General features: G+C 34.5%; 1 protein-coding gene across 1 annotated transcript in view; it reads right to left on the bottom strand.

The window, feature by feature from the left end:
* Positions 1-698: 698 nt before the first annotated feature.
* The window catches only part of UBE2D1 (ubiquitin conjugating enzyme E2 D1), a 36,435-nt gene continuing 15,994 nt past the window's right edge, over positions 699-21,139 (bottom strand). Inside the window, exons 2-7 of the mRNA XM_010367510.2 lie at positions 10,358-10,421; positions 10,233-10,264; positions 7,747-7,824; positions 6,575-6,680; positions 3,413-3,506; positions 699-2,722 (exon numbers count right to left, since the gene is read on the bottom strand). Coding sequence (XP_010365812.1) covers positions 2,677-2,722; positions 3,413-3,506; positions 6,575-6,680; positions 7,747-7,824; positions 10,233-10,264; positions 10,358-10,421 — 420 coding nt within the window. The 3' untranslated portion in view covers positions 699-2,676. The remainder of the gene's footprint in view (positions 2,723-3,412; positions 3,507-6,574; positions 6,681-7,746; positions 7,825-10,232; positions 10,265-10,357; positions 10,422-21,139) is intronic.

Raw genomic sequence — 21,139 nt, 5'->3', positions numbered from 1 at the left:
GGGAGAGCAGGATGTTGACAAACGTCAACGACTGAATCATTAGATAGATCACAATGATAATAAAAATTTAAAACTACAATGTATTTTTATTTTTTTCTTACGAAAAGTAACTTTTGAGTATTAGCACTTAGAGTTGTCCTTGATATGTAGTTCATTTATAATTTTTAATTTTCCCTATCAGAGTTTTAAGAGGAGTGAAACAGGGAAATAATGCAAAAATGAATAATTAAATGCGGTTGACAGAGGCATATATGTAAAGCTTGTGCTTCAGGAATCATATGCTTTTGAGATAGTTGGAGGATGGTGGTGAGGCTGCCCTTACAACCCATATCACTGATGTGGGTAACTGCTGTAAATGGCAGTTATAAGTGTTCAGAATCCAATTTGAACATGGTTTTCAACTATGCAACTTCAAGAGGTGGGATCCTAAATCCCCAAAAGACTACCCATTTCTCTCAGTCCAAGAAGTCCTTAAATTAATGCTTAATCCACAAAAAGGCCCTGGCTTTTAATCTATAGTTTTAAAAGGTAACCAATGTTCTCCTTTTTAGAGTTAAGCAAAAATAATATACCCAAAATGGTGATCTGACTGATCATGACGCCACTATGGAACTCAGGGTTTTTAGCTAATTATGAGAACTTCTGCTTACTCCTCAAATCTAGTACAATCCAGATGTAAGCAAAGGCAAACGAGTTAGGCAAGTTTCAAAAACTTTAATAAAGAAAAAAAAAAGAAGACACTTCCAAAAATAAATGCCACACAAATGAAGTTTTTTGTTGTTGTTTAAAATGAAGATATTGAAGAAACAAAACCCTTTATCAAAATATACTAAATACTTAAATCTAATGATGTTGAGTGTTCAAATTCAGGGCAAATGTAGCTTATAATAATATAGCTAAGTATAAGTTTTCATGATATGGCTGTTTTAAGACATCATTTTATATATTTACTTTTTAAGCCTATATTTTCTTAAACATCCATTTCACAATTCATTTAAGTATTTTATATTCATTTATAAAAACACATATTTTCTAACAATAGGTTATTTTGTGCTTTAGTAGTAATTAACCATGACAAAATACTCAAGTGATTTAAATGCTTTGCTAATGACTACACCCATCACATATTCTTACACACTTCTACAGCTACTGCAATAATCAGAAGGGCTACAACTGTTCTTCAAAATGACACTCACTCAAGGTTGACAAGCATGCTAAACATTAAAGAGATGTATTTTTTCCCCAAGTTAAAACATTAAGACGTTCTAGTTTTCTTTAAAATCTATAAAGATAACCTGCTTATTTAAATCACTTTTCGATGGCAACTTATAAAAACAGAGGGAGGCATAATTTTAGAACTTCCTCTGTAACTTCTGTAGCTTAAAAAAAAACAAGTTTTTCAAATTGTGATGGCATTAAATTCCATTTTAGAAATTCTAGATTTTAAAATGTTAAGAAATGTAATGTCAGTTACATCGAGGTGGGGGCATTTTAATGAATTAATCTAGTGACTGTGCAGGTCTATAAAGACCTTTCTTTAGGATGGGTGATACTGCCTTATACTCATTTCAGTACTTTTAACAAATAATCCATTTAGATATAATCCAAGACAAACCCCAAATTACTCTAAATTCTCCTCTGCAGCAAGGGATCAATATATATCATCTTACAGACTGACAATTTGGTAAAGAGATACTAACCTAAAACAATAAAATTTATATAACTAATGGTGACTAATGGCAAACAAAATAGATCTGATTTTCACAATTTGGAAGTAATTTTCATGCAAAATTTTAGAGTTTTGACCCTTACTTATATTTTTATTTTTTTAAGTAATCAAGACAAATAGTAGAAAAAGCATTTTATTTATATGGAAAAAGCTACAGTAAGATCTGTAAAAGGTGTCAATATAATATTGCCTATACAGGAAAAAATTCAAATGTGAATAGCAACAAATAAAAGTTACACATCTTCCTACTTAGCAGTGCAATTAATTCACATTGCAATAAAGTTAAGTCAAGTATAACAAAATCAAAACAAGTGTTTCTCCATAATCAGTATGCTGAGAATTACAGTGTAAAGATCATTTCAGATTTAAGAAATCTGCAATCAATCTACAGAATATCCTAAGACAAGGGAGACACAGTTAATTCACTTAATTATCAGCCATTGGGGTTTTTCAATACTGTTCACAGGAAAAAATTAATGAGTCGACGTACATGTAAATAGAATATATTTAGTCTATACAGTAAAAAAATACAAATTATAAAGTGAGCTAACAAAGAATGAAATCTGAATACAGATTTATAAAACTGACATCTTAGACAACACATACAGTATTTCTCATGTAAAAACATCTAGTTTCAGCAAAAAATAATTTGGTTGCTTTTCAGCTGCACTGTAGATCTTGTAAGCTGAAGATGCAGATGTCCAAGTGTCTTAAAAACCATAATAAATGTCTTTCTCAATGCATACAAAATGATAAATGCTCTCATCACAGTCTTAAGGGTATTTTTGGAAGTTTGTTTTGTCTTGCTTCAGAAACACATTTAAAATGGGTAAAAATCAAATGGTTTCATGGTACAATGAAACAGTAAACAGTGCTCAATTTACTGCTAATGTTGAAAAAAACCTAGATTTTACAGTACTCTGGTATATATGAAAATGTTTTTGATTTTACATTGCATATTTCTGAGTCCATTCTCTTGCATGTCTGTTGTATCTGTAAATATACAAAAAGGATATAGTAAAAACATACAAAATATTTCAGAAGCATCTATCTATATAAAACTATATATTCTACCTTCTTATACGTAATTGTAATAATCACACATATATTAATTATTGGGTCAATGTGACTTAGGTTCACGCAGAAATAAAACAGGAAAAATATTTTTTAACTCATGGATTTCTCTGCAACCTATATGAAAATGTATCCAACTATACAAAAATCAAAATACAGAAACCAGCTTCTGACAGAAATTTACAAAAGCCAATACTAAAGGAGCATTATCTACAAATTGCAAATAAACCTACAGTACTAGCAAAATGAAGCAGTTTGAGAATTAGGTCAGTCTGGATGGCCATAGAACTCCTCTTCCTTGGAGAAGATAATACATATTTAATACTTTCCAATGATTAAATTTTTTCATTTTTAATTTACCACCTAGAATATAAATACCTATTTTTCAAATACAGAGTATATACTACTGAACAGTAAGTGGGAAGGAACAAGATTTACTGTAAAAGGTCTAACAGTTCTAAAAGAAAGGTTTACTCCATTGGAAAAAGATAAACAATATACACATAACAACCGTAATTAAATTTACTCAAAACCTATTGATAACATTCATGTTTTAGCATACTATATAGGAATGTATCCACACAGAAACTAAGATAAGTAAACACTTACTTTTCTTTGTCTGATTTATAGATTTGTGCAATATCTGGTACTAAGGGGTCATCTGGATTAGGATCACAAAGTAGAGAACATATGGACAATAAAACTAGATTTAAAAGAGAACATCATATTAGACAATAACCCTCCTACTTCATACAAATTACATATGTGAAAATAATTTTAGTGAATATAGATACTGTACTTACGAAAAAAATAAAACGAACACATCAAACTACATTTTATTCTACTTTGGTTGACAGCAAATTGATCTTTAATTTTTAAAGTTATAAAATTACCGTAGGATGCTTAAAATACAAAATTATTTTAGCTTTTGAAGTTTTAAATTCTATCTGAGTATCCATTTATTTAAAAAAATGTGAGCCTCCAAAGTAGCTATTAGCAACCTTTTAACTTGAGAGTTCTCTACAGAACAATCAAATTACAGTTAATAGTCCAAACCATTTTGGATACTGAGCTCATACACTCTTTTACATTGGCTTAGAGCTATAGTCTGTCTATAAAGAAGAAAAATTTGTAAAATTTTTTTCAATGAATCTTTACTTCATGTACTTTATTCGTATTGCATGCATTTAAAAATAATGTGAACAGCTATCTTTACATAGCTTGCATATTTTAAAATAGAAATGAAAATTGAAAAAGGAGTTGTTATTCCAGTATGTCAAAATCCTAATGCAAATAGCTACACTAAAACACACACACACACACACATGATCTAATTATCTGAAATAAGAGGGAACAAGGACTCTGGTTCCTCAACTGTCTGCTTCAATTGCATGCCACCACTTCTGAGGAGGTTCATGGAACCTCTGGACCAACCTCCCATTTCCACTTGCCCCCACCCCACTGCGTTTCCTTTCTATTTTCCTACTCTTTCAAGTCCAAAGGTGGATTTATAGAGCAGAGTTGACTCTTACAATTACAAGCAAAGGGGGGATGTTATGAACTAAAGAAAAAATTAATATTTTATTCATTTTTCTTATCTTCTATCTGCCCAATGAAACTTAAAGCCTTGTATATTAAACCAACAGGGTAGATTTTCAGGGCTAACTTACAGCCCCAGAATGCTTCCAGACTAACCTCATGATAAAAAGCAAAAGAAGACATTTAAAATATGGAAAAGCTCCAGGCATGGTGGCATGTGCCTATAATGCCAACTACTTGGGAGGCTGAGGCTGAAGGATCCTTGAGCTTAGGAATTCGAGACCAGCCTGGGCAACACAGCAACCCCATCTCAAAAATAATAATAATAATAATAATAATAATAATAATAATAATAATAAGCTGGGCAATGTGGCTCACACCTATAATACCAGCACTTTAGGAGACCAAGGCAGGGGGATCACTTGAGGCCAGGAGTTTGAGACCAGCTTGGGCAACACAGCAAGACTCTGTCTATATTTAATTTAAAAAAAAATCTTTTAAGATAAACAAATTAAACATTAAAAAAATATATATATAGAAAAGTAAAAAATATACAAACAAATGAGCAAGGTATGATCTATCTTATAAAAAAGTAAGCAAGAAGGAAGTTCCTCCTCTGCTCACCCCTACGGCCAGGAGCCATTTGCCCCAACTTCACTATCATGCACACAAACAATGTCTATCCCTTAAGGTAAAGAAAACGGTAACAGTTAACATTGATGTAAGTGCCCACTATGTATTAGGTACATAGCAACCCTATATGGTAACACTGTAAGAATTCCCATTTTTACTTACAAGGAAACTGAGGCTGTTTCATTTCTCACAGGATGGTTTCCAGAATCTAACACTACTGATTCTTTATTAAAAGCTACCAATGTCAGAATATAAGTACTCAGTATCTGGCAGTTTGCCATTTCTTTTATATGTATAAGGACTTAGCGGTTTATGCCAAGTGAGATTCATTTTGTGACACCATTCCAGGAAACAGCATTTGAACTTGAATTACCCTTCAACACAGAATTTTTCATATATCTAATGCATGAAAGTTACACTGTGTGAAAGATTCTTAAAAGAATATGAGAATCTATATGAATACTGTAGATGAGCATCTGAGGTCAGAAAAACTACCATTCATAAATAATGGAACTGAAAGAGCTATTATTTATCTAATATTTGAAAGAGCTATGGCTGTGGATCCTGCTTCCTATAAACCTTATTACTTTTAAAAACATGTTGTATATTCAAGTAGCAATTATTAAAAATAAAAAATGAGTCCAGATTGCTTCCATAAATCCCTTCAAGGGAAACATTTTCTTCAATTTTATAAAAACGGAAAACTTGATGGTTACTTCAGTGCAGCTGCTTCTAACCTAAACAATATTTTCCAACTGTCAGGTTCTCTTCTTTTAGAGAAACAATATATAAATTAAGAGTGTTAGCACAGTAAGTAGTATTGGCTAATGAAATAAAATGGCTTCAGATGGCCTATGTATACCCCTGATAATCCAGCAAAGAACACCTATACACCTGTAAAAGTTGAGAATCAGCACAGATCTTGTGTCAGTCACTATAATAACACTCCTGATGATGCGAAGTTTAGACTAACATGCTGTATGTATTGCATTATCCTACAGTGTGAAATGTCTTCCATTTTAAATCATTTATCAATCAAATCTGGTATTTTTTTCTTGGATGAAGTAAAACAGCTGTAAAGCTTTATTACTGTCAACATTTCCATTTAATGAATGGGACAACTAGTCCCAAAATCTTCCTTTTACTATCTCTTATTCTCTCTCTTTTTTTGCAGAGACAGGGTCTCCTATGTTGCCCAGGTCAGTCCTGAACTCTTGGGCTCAAGCAATCCTCCTACTTCAGCCTTCCAAAGTGTTAGAGTAATAGGCATGAGCCACAGTGCCTGGGTACTCTCTCTTTTTTAAAAGACAACACCCAAGCTAAAAGGATAAAATGTCAATAGGTTTATCCCCAAATTTCTAGCTCTGATATTTTAAGTTTTTTCTCATTTCATCATTTAGATTTGTCCATCCACACTCCCCTCAACCAAAGCTAACTGCCAAAAGCCAGAGTAACACAAGAGCGAAGAGAGCAAAACAAAATCAAAACCAGAGAAAGCACAGTTGATTGTTGTTTTAAAATTTTAGTCCACAGGTAATTCTGTTGGATTTTTCCTGTCTCACTGTTATCAACTGTTTTAAATCTGATCGATGAAATTACCTTTTGATACAGTCAGAGCTGGTGACCATTGTGACCTCAGAATATCGAGACAAATACTTCCATTACTGTTTATGTTTGGATGGTAAATTTTTGTTGTGAAAGCGATCTAAACATAAAACAAAACAACAAAATATGACAATCACCTTTGAATCAACTATGAATAAAACAGAACCAATTTGCTCTAGGGTAAAATATGTTCCACTTTACATAACGTTAGAGGAGAAAAGTCTTCAGCACAAATCAAATAATTATCTACTTTGTGCTACACATAGTTCTAGCTAGTGAGAATGTGAACAAAAACAAGTCAGTTTCCTTCTTTCCCCCTCCAAGGAACTGAAAAGTATTTTGGACAGTGTAATAAATAAGTCTCTAGTAGCTGGTATGACTGGTTGAGTAGCATCTAAAGTAATTAACCATGGCTTTCATCATACATAGAAGTAATCCCTTTCTTGATTTGACTATTGGTGATACCTGGAAGTAACACTTGGATCTAAAACCAGGGTGCTGACGCTGTTTCAGGGCAAAGTTGAGGGGTCTCAGCTAAGAAATCCATCAAGAACCCTAATTTTCCACAAGAGTTGTCATACCATTTCATAAATACAATGTTAATCTGTTTTTAACTATTTAAAATAATTATTTCCTGAGTGACAGAATTTGCTCATTTTTCCCCTCCCTGAAATCCCCATCATTTGTTTCCTCTTTAGAGCAAATCTAAATTTAACATGTGTTTCTCTCTCCTACCATACTAAATTAAGGGACTGTTTCATATTTACTTTTGGATTTCCCTAGTGTAGAAGAACATGGTAGGTACTCAGTGAATGCTTATTAAATACTTAAAAAAAAAAAAAAAAAGACAAATAAGGATCAACTTTGGAAAGATAATCCCATGAATAGGAAAGTCTGACTCTTAATCATAAAAATTTCTCAAACTACACGTATCCAATAAGAAGAGAAAGAAAAGCAAGGAATTAAATTTATAGCATGACAGATACTGACTTTTGTTTTATAGACTTAATAAAGTCTTTCAATAAGAAATCAGATTTTAGATTCAGTATTTTTTATAAAACAGAAAATGCTACTCTCCCCCCCAGTCTTTGACATACAAAATGAGCTCTAGATAAAGAGTAAAATCCCTCACATGGGAGTCACATCAATCATAAAAATAAAAATACCTTTGGTGGTTTAAAAGGATAATCTGTCGGGAAATGTACAGTGAGAAAGAAGACTCCACCTTGATATGCGCTATCAGGCTGAAATTACAAAAGATTTGCATCAGCATTTGATTACTATATTTATTTATAATGACAACGTTATTTCCCCCAAATATTATCAGTTTGAAAAAAATGCCATCGTGTTTAAAATAATTTCATTAAATATTACCAGTTTGAAAAAAATGCAACCATTTTGTCATAAGTTCAAATCATTTACCTTGAGAACAGGTTTCTCTTTGCAGGTACGAAGGAGGATTTTCCAACAATTATGCCGACATCATAAAATTTAAAACAAAACAAAAACAGGACACACACAGTGGTGTGACTTGTCCAAACAAATCTGGTTATGAGTACAAATTGTTAAAGATCAGTATACACACAAGACTGCTGTGGGAACAGATCATTTTCTGCAGCTGTAATCAGTATTTTTTTGAAAAAGGCTTGAAGCTAGTAAAACTTAAGTTCTGATGTTCACTTAATGACCAAGAATGGAGATGAACGGAAGAGGCTGTCATGAAAAGAAAATGCTAAGGACCCTGCTACACAATTTATCTCCCAAATCTTTGTTTAGTAATTATTTATAAAATAATGTAGAGAAACCAAAAAAGTCCAAAACAAAATTATATATTCATGCTACTATCAAATTGGGAATCAACTTTACTAAAGAAATTTAGATTTAACCATGTTTCTTTATGGCCATTAGAAAATAGAACATTACAGGCCGGGCGCGGTGGCTCAAGCCTGTAATCCCAGCACTTTGGGAGGCCGAGACGGGCGGATCATGAGGTCAGGAGATCGAGACCATCCTGGCTAATACGGTGAAACCCCGTCTCTACTAAAAAATACAAAAAACTAGCCGGGCGACGAGGCGGGCGCCTGTAGTCCCAGCTACTCGGGAGGCTGAGACAGGAGAATGGCGTGAACCCGGGAGGCGGAGCTTGCAGTGAGCTGAGAGCCGGCCACTGCACTCCAGTCTGGGCAGCAGAGCAAGACTCCGTCTCAAAAAAAAAAAAAAAAAAAAAAAAAAAAAAAAAAGAAAATAGAACATTACAAACAAAAAAAAATTTGAAAAAAGAAAAATGCTAGCAAAATATACCTAAAATTCTATTTTGATTCTTTCATATTTCATTAAATATATCATGTTATATCAGCATTCTGGTAATAACACCAAGACTTATTACTTCCTTAAGTTTCCACATATATGCTACAGGACTTTACTCGATAATAATTCTTACTCTATATGTTGTTTAATTCTAGTTTATCAAAAATTGTAAGAAATACAGAAAACAAAGATAAATTACAATGATAGATATGGTCCAGTGTACTGTAGAGTAAATATTTACATTACCAAAGTAAGGGAGTTATGAATAACATAATTATAACCATTTGTTACATGTGATTCACCTAAAAAATATTTGTGAAAGGTCATAATTCAAAAGGTAAGGGTGGGCCTTTAAATGAGAGTATTTTGAAGGCTCTTAGTAACTAATTAAAAACAAACACAAATAAATGGATTCTTATTGAAAGTTGTTATATAAATACATTGTATTTTACCTTTTTAAAAAACAAACTTAATAAAACAATAATTTGAGACAACTGCCCAGAGTACCGCTTTGAAATTCAGTAGTTTTGGTGTGTTTTAAAGTTAAACACAAGGCCATATGATTAAAAACTCTGTAACTCACTAGATAAAGCTCTTTCAGGGGAGGGAGAAGAGAATGGTGTTCATGAAAACATGTTACTAATGTACTCTCACCCAGAAAGTAGATTTGAGCTGCCAGTGCTCATTCTTATGCAATCAGATTTTTGCTCATAGAAAGAAAAAGCCTGTTTGAAGTCTTAAAACTGCCTCTAAAAGTACTGAAAGAAATAATTTTAACAAAAGTAGTAACTACTGAGAGTAGCCAATTATCAAACAGTAGATAATTCTGTGTTTAGGACAATGCAACAAAATTAAAAGCAGCAAATTTATAAGGTGGCAAAGATAGACCCATTGTAATATTTTATTTATTCTCTTTCACAAAAAAGAATGGTGATGAGACTTATGGCAAACTGACACTTGTTACTTGCAATTCAATTATTGGCTTCATTAGTCTAATTTCTAATGTACCAAAACTGCGGATGTGAGAACGATTATGTTTAATTACAACTGACTCTCAGTGACTTTAAAAAAAAAAAAAAAGATAAACACACAGCCTGGTTTCGAGCTGTGGCAATCCATTATGTGCAATGATCTAGGATTCCACAAAGGAAAACATAACAGTGATCCAGGAAATATTTGCCACCAATGCTTTAGAAAATCATTGTAAATCCTTAATAATATTTTGCTTCCTAGGTGATTCAAAGTACAATATTCAACCTTCGTCACAAACATCTGATCAAAGGTGAAATGGCAAGAATGAAGTATGGCTGAGGGGGTTAATTTCATAGATATGAATCATACTTACAGGCCCCATAATAGTGGCTTGCCAGTGGAACACTGAAACAAACAAAGGAGTTTTGGAGTCATTAACAAATGTTCAAACCTACATTTTTAATGGTAGCATAATCCCAGAAATAGAGCAAAGCTTACAGTCATCTCCCACAGGTCCAGCTGAACAGTGAGCAGGTGGATCGCGCTGTAGATCACTTAATTCCTGAAGGAAAGCAAAAATATGTAAGGTTAATTCCTTCTTTTCCCAATGAAACAAGGGTAATGATCCATTAACATACAAACTATTAGCTGAGCTTTAAAAACATTTAAAGCAGTTCTATTCAAAATATAAAAACATAAACTGGACTTTGTCATTGACTGGTAGAAAGAATAAGGTACATGAGACAGCTTCAAACCTTGAAAAGATTAAATGGAATAAAATACTGTTTTTCTTTAATATCCCTAAGAGAAAAACTATTTAATGAGTACCTACTGTATGCAAGGTAATTTATGTAAGTGCTAGGTTGATAACATATCAGAAAACAGGTACTACTTTAACAGGTTACAATCTATTGAGGAAGCAAGAAGGCTCAGAAAGAATAATATTTAAGGATAACTTTTTTTTTTTGAGACAGGATCTCACTTTGTCGCCCACGATGCAGTGCCATGGCACAAGAGCTCACTGCAGCCTCAACCTCCTGGGCCCAAGCGATCCTCCCACCTCAGGCCCCTACCCCTACCCCCACCCCAAGCAGCTGGCACTATAGGCACGTGCCAGCACACCTAGCTAATTTTATTTGTAGAGATGGGGTCTTGCCATGTTGACCAGGTTGGTCTCTAAGTCCTGGGCTCAAGTGATCCACCTGCCTCGGCCTCCCAAAGTATTGAATTACAGGCATGAGCCACTGCACCCAGCTCATTAAAGAACAACTTGAAATGGGAAATAAATGAGCAGAAGTCAGGCCATGTTTTGAAACTCAGAACATTGATTCATACCCTCTTTCCTGCCCTCAAAGCAGCAAAGATCACAGAAAAGACACAGCTTTAGAGTTCGCCCCATCCCTGGGTTGTAATCTCAGTTCTTTTGATTTTTCTTCTTTTCTCTTTTTTGGATTTTTTTTTTTTTTTCTTTTTCTCTAACAGATATAATTCCAGTTCTAACAGCTCTCACCCTTTGACCTTGTGGAAGTTACTTCACTTTTTTAGCCACAGTTTGGAAGAAACTGATCATCCCAAATAAGAAAGGTATACATTCAATATAAAGGACTATAACTGAAGACTTAATTTAGTTTGGAAGATCAATAATAATCTCTGAGGAAGTGACATTTAAGCTGAAATCTAAAGGATGAGTAGGAGTTACTTTTGGAGGAAAAGAGTGATGCTGGGAGGCAGAGTGGCAGAGGATGAGGCTGGAAAGGTAGGCAGAAGCCAGGCAGGAAATAGAGTACCATATAGACCACATTAATGATGTGGTGTTTTATACCAAATGCATTGAGTGTGGGGTGAGGGAGGTTTTAAGAAGTGGCATGCTCCGATTTAATGGATGGTTCTGATTGGATTAGACAGGGGAAAGAGGAGAAGCTACAAGATTAGTTGCTACATAGGCAAGAAAAATGGGGGCTTAGATTGGAGAAGTGGCAACAAGATAGAAGTGGTAGATCTGAGATACTCTGAAGGGCCTATCACAGGAGTTGATGAATTACATGTGCAGAGGAAGGAGAGAAGTCATAGATATGTATGATGAAGATTAGGGACAGCTAACATCTATTCAATGTCTCAGTCATTCTAACAATCCTCAGAGATAGGTGTTATTATGTTCCCCATTTTACAAGTGAAGAGTTAAGGTGACATACTTCACCGCATGCTTGAGTAATTACTATAGGGTGGAACTGGGATTCAAACCCAGGTAGGCGATTATCTCACATTTTAGTTCCACAAATGTACGAATATGGATGCCATTCACTGAGATGGAGAACAGAAGACAAACTGATCTGGAGAGTAGATATGTTGAATCTGTAATCCCTGTGATATGAAGAAACCATGTGGTTCAACATAAAGGGTGGACCTTAAAAAAGGCTAGAAATTGGAAAATCATTGCATATACCGGATATTTAAAACCATGAGAATGATATGAACATTTTTGTGGGAACACACAAAAATAAATATGCACTTAATCAAATCTAAGATGTCATCAACTGTACATCACATCCTTATTTTAAGTACCAATAATTAAGAAAAAATGCTGCCAATTTATTTTAAAACACCGTCAATTATAAAATGCATCCGCACTTTAGAAATGTTAAAATGTGAAAGACGTGCACCTTAGTATCACTGCAATAGGGTAATTATGGCAATGAGTTCAGTGCTCTAATAGAGACAAACAAGAAGCAGGGCGTGACAGGGAAAGGCCTTCCTAAGAAAGTGATACATGAGCTGAGTAACTGAGCCAAGTACAAACTCAGGTCTCCTTCCAAGCTCAATGTTCTTTTCCAGTATACCTTGGTACTTGCATTTTTGTTTTGCTGCCTTTTTTTTTTTTTTTTTAATAGCTGGTACGGTGTTTCTCTTCCTAATAAGAATTAACTAACAGGGTTAGCTGCTTCTTTGGTCAATGTTAGAGTTAAGTAATAAGGGACTGACAAGGCTGACTCATGCCTGTAATTTCAGCTATTTGGGAGGCTGAGGCGGGAGGGTTGCTTGAACCCAGGAGTTCGAGGTTGCAGTAAACTATGATCGGGCCTCTGCACTCCAGCCTGGGTGACAGAGCAAGACCTCCTTAAAAAAAAAAAGAAAAAAAAAAGAAAAAGCAATAAGGAAATGGATTTCAGACTTTGACTTAACTATACTGGTTAAAAGCAGCAAGGCTTTGAAGTTCAAGTCTCGGTGCCACCACTCACGTCACACACGATCTTGGGAAAAATCTTTTTTTCCTCTCCAAAGCTCAGTTTTCAAGTGGCACTACCTCCATCCATAGTTTCTATGACAACCAAGTGAAATGATACATGTCAAGTGTACAGCACAGTCTCTGGCACATAGTAAGCATTCAAATAAAGGGAACTGACAACCTTCCAATTCTCTAGGAGCAGAATACAATTATTAAAATAGTTTAAATGACTGAGGGAGGAACAGTTCCCAAATCACAGCCCCATTTTAGAAGGGCTGTGCCTTATAACAGTTTTCTAATTTGGGCTTTAGGAAATTGCCTCTGTAATTATTCGTCATGTTGAATTTTCTAAACACTAGTGTAAATGGGGCTTCTTTGCCCTCATTTTAACTAGAAAACTAGTTAATCAGAAAATGACAGTCTCTGTAGTTTTAAAAAACTGTTAATGACTTGCATGTATATATTTTACAGAGATAATGTGTATGTGAATAAAGCATACATATGCACAAATACATATTTTCTTCATTAACAAGAAAAATCAAAACCTTGTTTTAGTTGGAACAGGCTTGAACCATATTCAAATTTCACATGTCAGACTGTTCTTCAAAACCCTTTAAAATATTATATTATATATAAAAGCAAAGATTATCTTGTTCTTGTTATTATTATTATTTTTGATGTACTAATTCTACCTCCTCTGTTAGAAGTTAAGGCTAAGGAAGAGAGAGAAAATCTAACACACACCTGAAAAGGTTCTCCAACTGTCACTTTATTACAGTTCATCCACATAGGAAAGAGGCAGCTGATAGTGTATCAAACATCCTTAATATTGACATGGATCATTATTTGTTACAAATAATTATAGTAATGCTTTGGGGAGGAGACTTACATAACCTAGACTTTTTAGGAGGGTCTAGATTCCTAATATTCTATCTCTTTGTCAATCCATGTGTCTGGAAATATGTCCTGTTATTTTTTCGGAAACACGTAACTGAAACTAGGATGCATATGTGCAGATAGAATGACCTACAGAAAACAAAAGGTACAACACATTCTCACTCTGGCCCACAAAAATATAGACCTTAAATTTGAAAAAAGAAAAATGAAGATATGGTGGAAAATTTTGAGATGTGTTAATGAGGTGAAAATATAAAACAAACAGAAACTACAACTAGACAAACGAAAACCCCACTCTTTTTGCTTAGTCTATGCAGCAGCCAGTGTACTTTTAGATGACAGACAAAATCAAGGATCACTTTTATTTGTTGACTTTTTCTTTTGATTTAGATTACTCTAAGTTTTTCTGGAAATGCCTTACTGTCTGATTTACACTTTCTCTGCTATAACTGCCATTCTTAGTTATCTATCTAGTTTTAGCACCACTGCTACATATGGGGTATTAAAGATAATTTAATGATTTTTATATTATTCCAAAAGGATATGTTAGGATTAGTACTCTAATTCCTTGCCCTTCTCCCCCTACTCACCATATAAGAATTAACACTGAATTAGACAACTTGCTCAAGACCATAGGAACCTCACAAGAGCCAGGGCTTAATTCCACATTCTTCACTCTAACAGAAGTCCCTCTTGAGGACAATTTATATACCCCAGAGTCACATTTCTTGAACATTTCTTCCTATTCCACCACTACCTAGAAATCTAAGATGAACCCTACAAATAGCCTCCCAATAACGATTTCGTAAGCCTCCCAGGCCTCCTGCCAAGAACTCTTCATGGCCATGCTTTTGTCTTTATCGTATGCTGGATTAAAAGATCTCAAAGACAAAAGATTTAAAAGCATTCAATATTTTCATTAAGTATTTTATTTATATATGTGTATTACAAAAGCAAAGCAATGATTTGTAGGAAAAAATAGAGAGAGCAATGTATAGTTAAGCACCCACAAGACCATACCTGGACCAAACCATTGTCAATTACAATACATCCATTCACAGCTTTGTTGGGAAATAAGTATGTCACTCACTGCTGGAGGGAGGGTAAGCTGACACAGAGTTTTGGAGGGAAATTTGGTAATAACTGCAAAAGTAGAAAACGCATATGGTCTCTGAGCCAGCAATTTCACCTCACAGAAATTACTGCCCAGGTAGCTAAAGATACATATATAAGGATATTTACTGCAGCAGCCTGTATAAGTATGAAAAACTGAAATAACCTAAAGGTCCATCAAAAAGAATGGCTTCATGAAATGATACAGCCATATTATGAAATACTGAGTAGCCATTTAAAAGAGTGAAACAGATCTATATATGTTGACATTGAAACATGTTAGGTGAATATAGTGATTAAATGAAAAACACAAGTTACAGGACAGTATGCCCATTATTATCTCATATATATAAACTCTAGATGCAAAAATAAATAAAGGATACACAACAAACTGTTAATGGAGTTATCTCTGGGAGATATGACTGGGTTGTTACTTCTTTATGTATTCTACACCATTTAATTTTTTATAATACTTTTGTAACTTTTTAAAGAAAAATAAAGATTTTCATTTAGGTTCTTAAGCATTTTAAAAGATAAAATACCCCACACTCTGAGAGAATGGAGGTAATAAATAAATACATAAATATAAAAAAAAAGATAAAATATCATGTTTTTTTCCTCTACATATATATTAAGCATCTTCTATTTTCATTAAAAATGCTTTATAAGACAATGAAAGAAAGACTGAGGTACTGTCACAGATTGGAGGATAGTTACTAAGAAGACCCAACAATTAAATCCAGTGTGAGATCCCAGATTGGATTCTGTAACAGGAAAAAGGCATTAGTGAAAAAAAAAACTGGTGAGATTTGAATTATGTGTGTAGTTAACAGCATGATACCAAGGTTGCTTTCCTTGTTTTGATAACTGCACAATGGTTATATAAGTTGTATTAGGGGAAATTAGGTTAAGGATATATATGAACCTTATTATTTTCACAACTTTTTGTAAGACAAAATTATTTCAAAATGTTAGAAGTAAAACTTCTTATATACAATCCAAAACTTAATTCCCTACTCTCTTTCCCAAGCTTAATTATTTTCCTGTACTCCCCATGCCTGTTAATGGGACATAAGCCAACCAGTCATGAGGCTCAAAATCTCAGCACTGTTTTGACTTCCCTCTTTGTCCTTCATTGTTAATCAGATGTACTATATATAGATATATATATTTATTCTTCTTCTAAACCCATTATGTTGCTTACCACAGTTACCTCAAACATCAATTACAGTTCAATTGTAACTGCTTCCAATACTCTAGGCATTACTTGCAATATAAAAAAATCTTCTAAAAGCACAGCTCCTTTTATTTCACTCTTCTACTTTACTTCAGTGGCTCCCCATTGCTTAGTAAAGACCAAATTCCCCCAGTGAACATCTTTTCATTATCTAGTCCCAAACCTACACTCTCATGTGGGTTCCCCTTCACAAACGTGCTCAGTGATTCTCCAAGGAACCCCCTTGGGTTTTCTAAAACACTTTCAGGAAGTCTATGAGATCAAAATTAATTTTATAATAAAACTCAGATGTTATCTGTCTTTTCATTCTCAATATTTCATGAGTATATAGTAGAGTTTTCCAGAGGCTTAATGACATGTGGTATTTTAACAGATTAATGCATAAGCATATGTGAGAATCCAGCTGTCATCGGTAAGCTTGACTATAACGAGATATGAAAACACAAAACAATGCCACTCTACTTTTGTGCTTGGAAAATATAGCTATTTTTCATAAAAATGTTATTTGTGTTAATGCAGTGGGTTTGTTATTCTTAAATTATTTACTAAATATTTAAAATGTTTTATTTTCTATTATTTATTTATTTATTTATTTATTTATTTATTTATTTATTTAATTGAGAGACAGAGTCTTGCTCTTACTCCATGCCCAGGCTGGAGTACAGTGGTGCAGTCTCAGCTCACTGCAACCTCTGCCTCCCAGGTTCAAGTGATTCTCCTGTCTCAGTTTCCCAAGTAGCTGGGACTACAGGCATGCACCATCATGTCCAGCTAATTTTTGTATCTTTTAGTAGAGGCAGGGTTTCACTATATATCGGCTAAACTGGTCTCGAACTCCCGCCTCAGCCTCCCAAAGTGCTGGGATTACAGGTGTGAGCCACTGCGCCCGGCCAAATATTTAAAATGTTCTAATCTCTCATATGGTAAATAATAATACATATAAACCCACAGAAACAAAAAATTCTTTGGATTCTACAACACTTAATAATATAAAAGGTTAATTTGTTCAGTGACAACCAAAAACAAAAAAAATTAAAGGGGTCCTGAGACCAAAAAGTTTAAGAACTGCAGGTATAACCTGACTACCTGGATGTTTCCTAGATACAGTTAAGTTTTCTGGCCTTTATAATTTTCCTTCTTCTAAAATAACCTTCCTTCCATCTCCCATGCTCAAATTTTACCTGCTTTCCTTAATGCTATCTTTTCAAAGTCCAATTACTAGCTGTGTGACCTTGGGCAATTTACTTAACCTCTTTGAGTCTCAAGTGTGTCGTATGTAATATGGGGACATCTCTGGTTACCTTTAAGAACTGTACTGAGAATTAAAATTTCATACCTATGTATAAAAATACATAGGTAAAGCACCTAGCTTAATACCTGACATGTATAATAGATGCTTAATAGATGCTAACTTTCCCTTATCTACCGGAATGTTTTTTAAAACTAAGAATTTTATGCACTTTATTTATGGATCCCTCCATGATACTTAGCACAATGCCTTTCACATAAGGTGTTTGGTATTATTTGAATCAGCAATAAAATTTAAAGACAAATGTCATCAGTAGAACATGAATATCTCAAATTTCAATATTTTACAAATGCAAGTGATTAGATCTGATAATCGAATCCAAATAAATTATTCTTTTATATAGACATGTAGATTGCATATGGTAAAAAGTATAACAGGTGTTACAATAGTGCAGGTCACTTGAAAACACTATGGTAAGCTTTTAAATAACATGTGAAATACGAAAATGAATATCAAAATATTAATTATTAAGATATACCATTATCACAAATATTTTCAATTTATAGAATGTATTATATATTCTAGCAAAGTATCCAAAGCTACACAAAATTCCTGTTAAATTTTTGTTTCCATTTCTCTGGTTTAGAAGATCTCAAAGCTCTAAACATTCCTTATTGTTTATTTAGGATGGTATTGACCGACTTTCAGGACACAGCTTTGGGTTGCTTTCCAAGGGAGTTAGGGGTTTGTGCTGAGCTGACCTCATCTCAAAGTAAGTCGTCTTCTAACCACTGGCAATCCTTAGTGACAGAGCTGCCCACAGACAGGGCTGCAGTCTGTGGCATGGACAGAAATTTTGTTGTTTATTCCATGGTTCACTTAACCAGATGGGCTAAATATAGAAACTTATCAACTATTTCTACATCCTTCCTAACAGGCATTATTCAGATTTTATACTTTCATCCCAACTATACCCTTCCAAGGCATTAAAGATTTAATGCAACAGTATCAGATTATGATGCTAATAAAAATCCTCATAAATCACTGGTCAGGCACATTGTTGATGATTAAACTGGGGCATGAAATTAAAGGAGAACTTACTCATTTGTGGAAAAAATATTTTTACAAGATGTAGCTTAAAAGGTATAGGAAAGAGGTCCTCTAGGTTCTTAGAAGCTTAAAAGTAGCTACAGAAGTTGTACCTCCAAGGAAACACATGTAAGAGTAGTTATAAGCCTCAGGGGTCCCCTTCTGAATGTGTCACTAAAGTTTAGAATACTGTAGGGAACCCTGGAAAGAAAGTTTATCCTAGGACAGAAGAGTGATCTAGTAAGGAACTAGTAAAAATAACTGACGTAAACTACCTTCTAAATCAAAAACAGAAACTGATACATGAAACATTACAAAGTAAGGTGATAAGATGTGGTAAATTCTGAAAAGTCACAAGGATTGCCTCAGAGTTTACTTCCTATCCATCTCTTTAAACTTGGGGTACACTTTTGTACCCTTATTTGTGAAATGGTAGATTGCTGGGGGCATAGAAAAAGTTAGTGATTTTTTTTTTTCGGTTTAAGAGATGGGGGTCTCCTTATGCTGCCCAGGCTGGACTCAAACTCCTGCACTTAAGCAATCCTCCCGCCCTACCCTCCCCAAGTGGTTGGGATTCCAGGTGCATATTGCCACACCCATGATTGTTTTTTTAATATTCCAGTTATTACAAGTAGGACTCAGGGCTGCTATCATCTTGCCACACAGACCGTGTGCCACCGACAATAAAGGACACCATTCACACAGGCCCCAAAGTGAGTGTTGCTCCCTGGGAGCTCTGCAAAGCCTTAATACAGAAAGTTGCACATAGGAAATGAACATATCCTTTAAACCTAACTTAGCATACTATCACCATCTCAGGCAAACAAATAGAACTTTTGATGTGGAAGCAAAAGTTTTGGTGGTTGGCATCTGAATGGGACCAAGAGTACTTATTTTACCTTTAGCTACTGTGACAATGTGTTGAAAATGGAAATAAAAAGAAAAAAAAAAAAAAACCAATGTCAAACCCAGAACTCAAAAATTAAAAAGCGAAAACAATGACATTTCTAGTAGAGGGAAAGTTTTTTTTCAATAGATGGTGCTGAGTCAATTAGGTATCCATATGAGGATATCACAACCTTGATCCCCCTACCTCAAATAATATACAGTTAAGTGCCACATAACGTCTCAAGCAACTGATTGCATATATAGTGGTCACATTAAATTATAATGGCGATGAAAAATTCCTATCACCTAATGACCTTGTAGCCATCCTAACATCGCACTGCAATGTCTTACTCATATGCTTTAGTGATGCTGGTGTAAACAAATCTACTGTGTTACCAGTCCTATAAAAGTATAGCACATACAACTGTGTACGGTGCATAATAATTGACAGTGATAATCCACAACTATGTTACTGGTTCATGTATTTACTACATTATACTTTTAATCATTATGTTGATGTGTACTCTTTCTACTTATAAAAAAAGAACTGCAAAACAGCCTCAGGAAGGTTCTTCAGTAGATATTCCAGAAGAAGGGACTGTTATCAGAGGGGACAACAACTCCATGCTGTCCCTGAAGACCTTCCAGTGGGACAAAATGGGGAGGTGTAGAGCTGGAAGATAGTGATACTGAGTATCCTGACCCTGTGTAAGCCTAGGCTAATGTGTGTGTTTGTGTTTTAGTTTTTAACAAAAAAGCTTAAAAAGTGAAAAAATGTGAAAAAATTAAAATAGAAGCTTACAGAACAAGGATATAAAAGAGGAAATATTTTTATATCACTATATAATGTGTTTTGTGTTTTAAGCTAAGTGTTATTAAGAAAGAGTCCAGGGCCGGGCGCGGTGGCTCAAGCCTGTAATCCCAGCACTTTGGGAGGCCGAGACGGGCGGATCACGAGGTCAGGAGATCGAGACCATCCTGGCTAACATGGTGAAACCCCGTCTCTACTAAAAAATACAAAAAACTAGCCGGGCGAGGTGGCGGACGCCTGTAGTCCCAGCTACTCGGGAGGCTGAGGCAGGAGAATGGTGTAAACCCGGGAGGCGGAGCTTGCAGTGAGCTGAGATCTGGCCACTGCACTCCAGCCTGGGTGACAGAGCGAGACTCCGTCTCAAAAAAAAAAAAAAAAAAAAAAAAAAAACAGAAAGAGTCCAAAAGTTAAAAAAAAAATTAAAGTTTATAAACTGAAAGAGTTACAGTAAGGTAAGTTTATTATTGAAGAAAAATATTTTTCACATAAATATGTATACACTAAGTGTATGTACAGTGTTTATAAAGTCTACAGCAGTGTACAGTAATGCCCAAGGCCTTCACATTCACTCACCACTCACTCGCTGACTTACCCAGAACAACTTCCAGTCCTGCAAACTCCATTCATGGTAAGTGCCCTATACAGGCATACCATTTTTTCTCTTTTATACTATATTTTTATTGTACCTTTTTAATGAGTAGCTATATTTAAATGTACAAATATTTCCCACTGTGTTACAACTGCCTATAGTATCAGCACAGTCACATGCTGCA

Source organism: Rhinopithecus roxellana, chromosome 11, assembly GCF_007565055.1.
Source record: "Rhinopithecus roxellana isolate Shanxi Qingling chromosome 11, ASM756505v1, whole genome shotgun sequence".
Lineage (NCBI taxonomy): Eukaryota > Metazoa > Chordata > Mammalia > Primates > Cercopithecidae > Rhinopithecus > Rhinopithecus roxellana.
The sequence above is the reverse complement of the archived record's forward strand: the minus strand, read 5'-3'. Positions and strand labels throughout refer to the sequence as shown.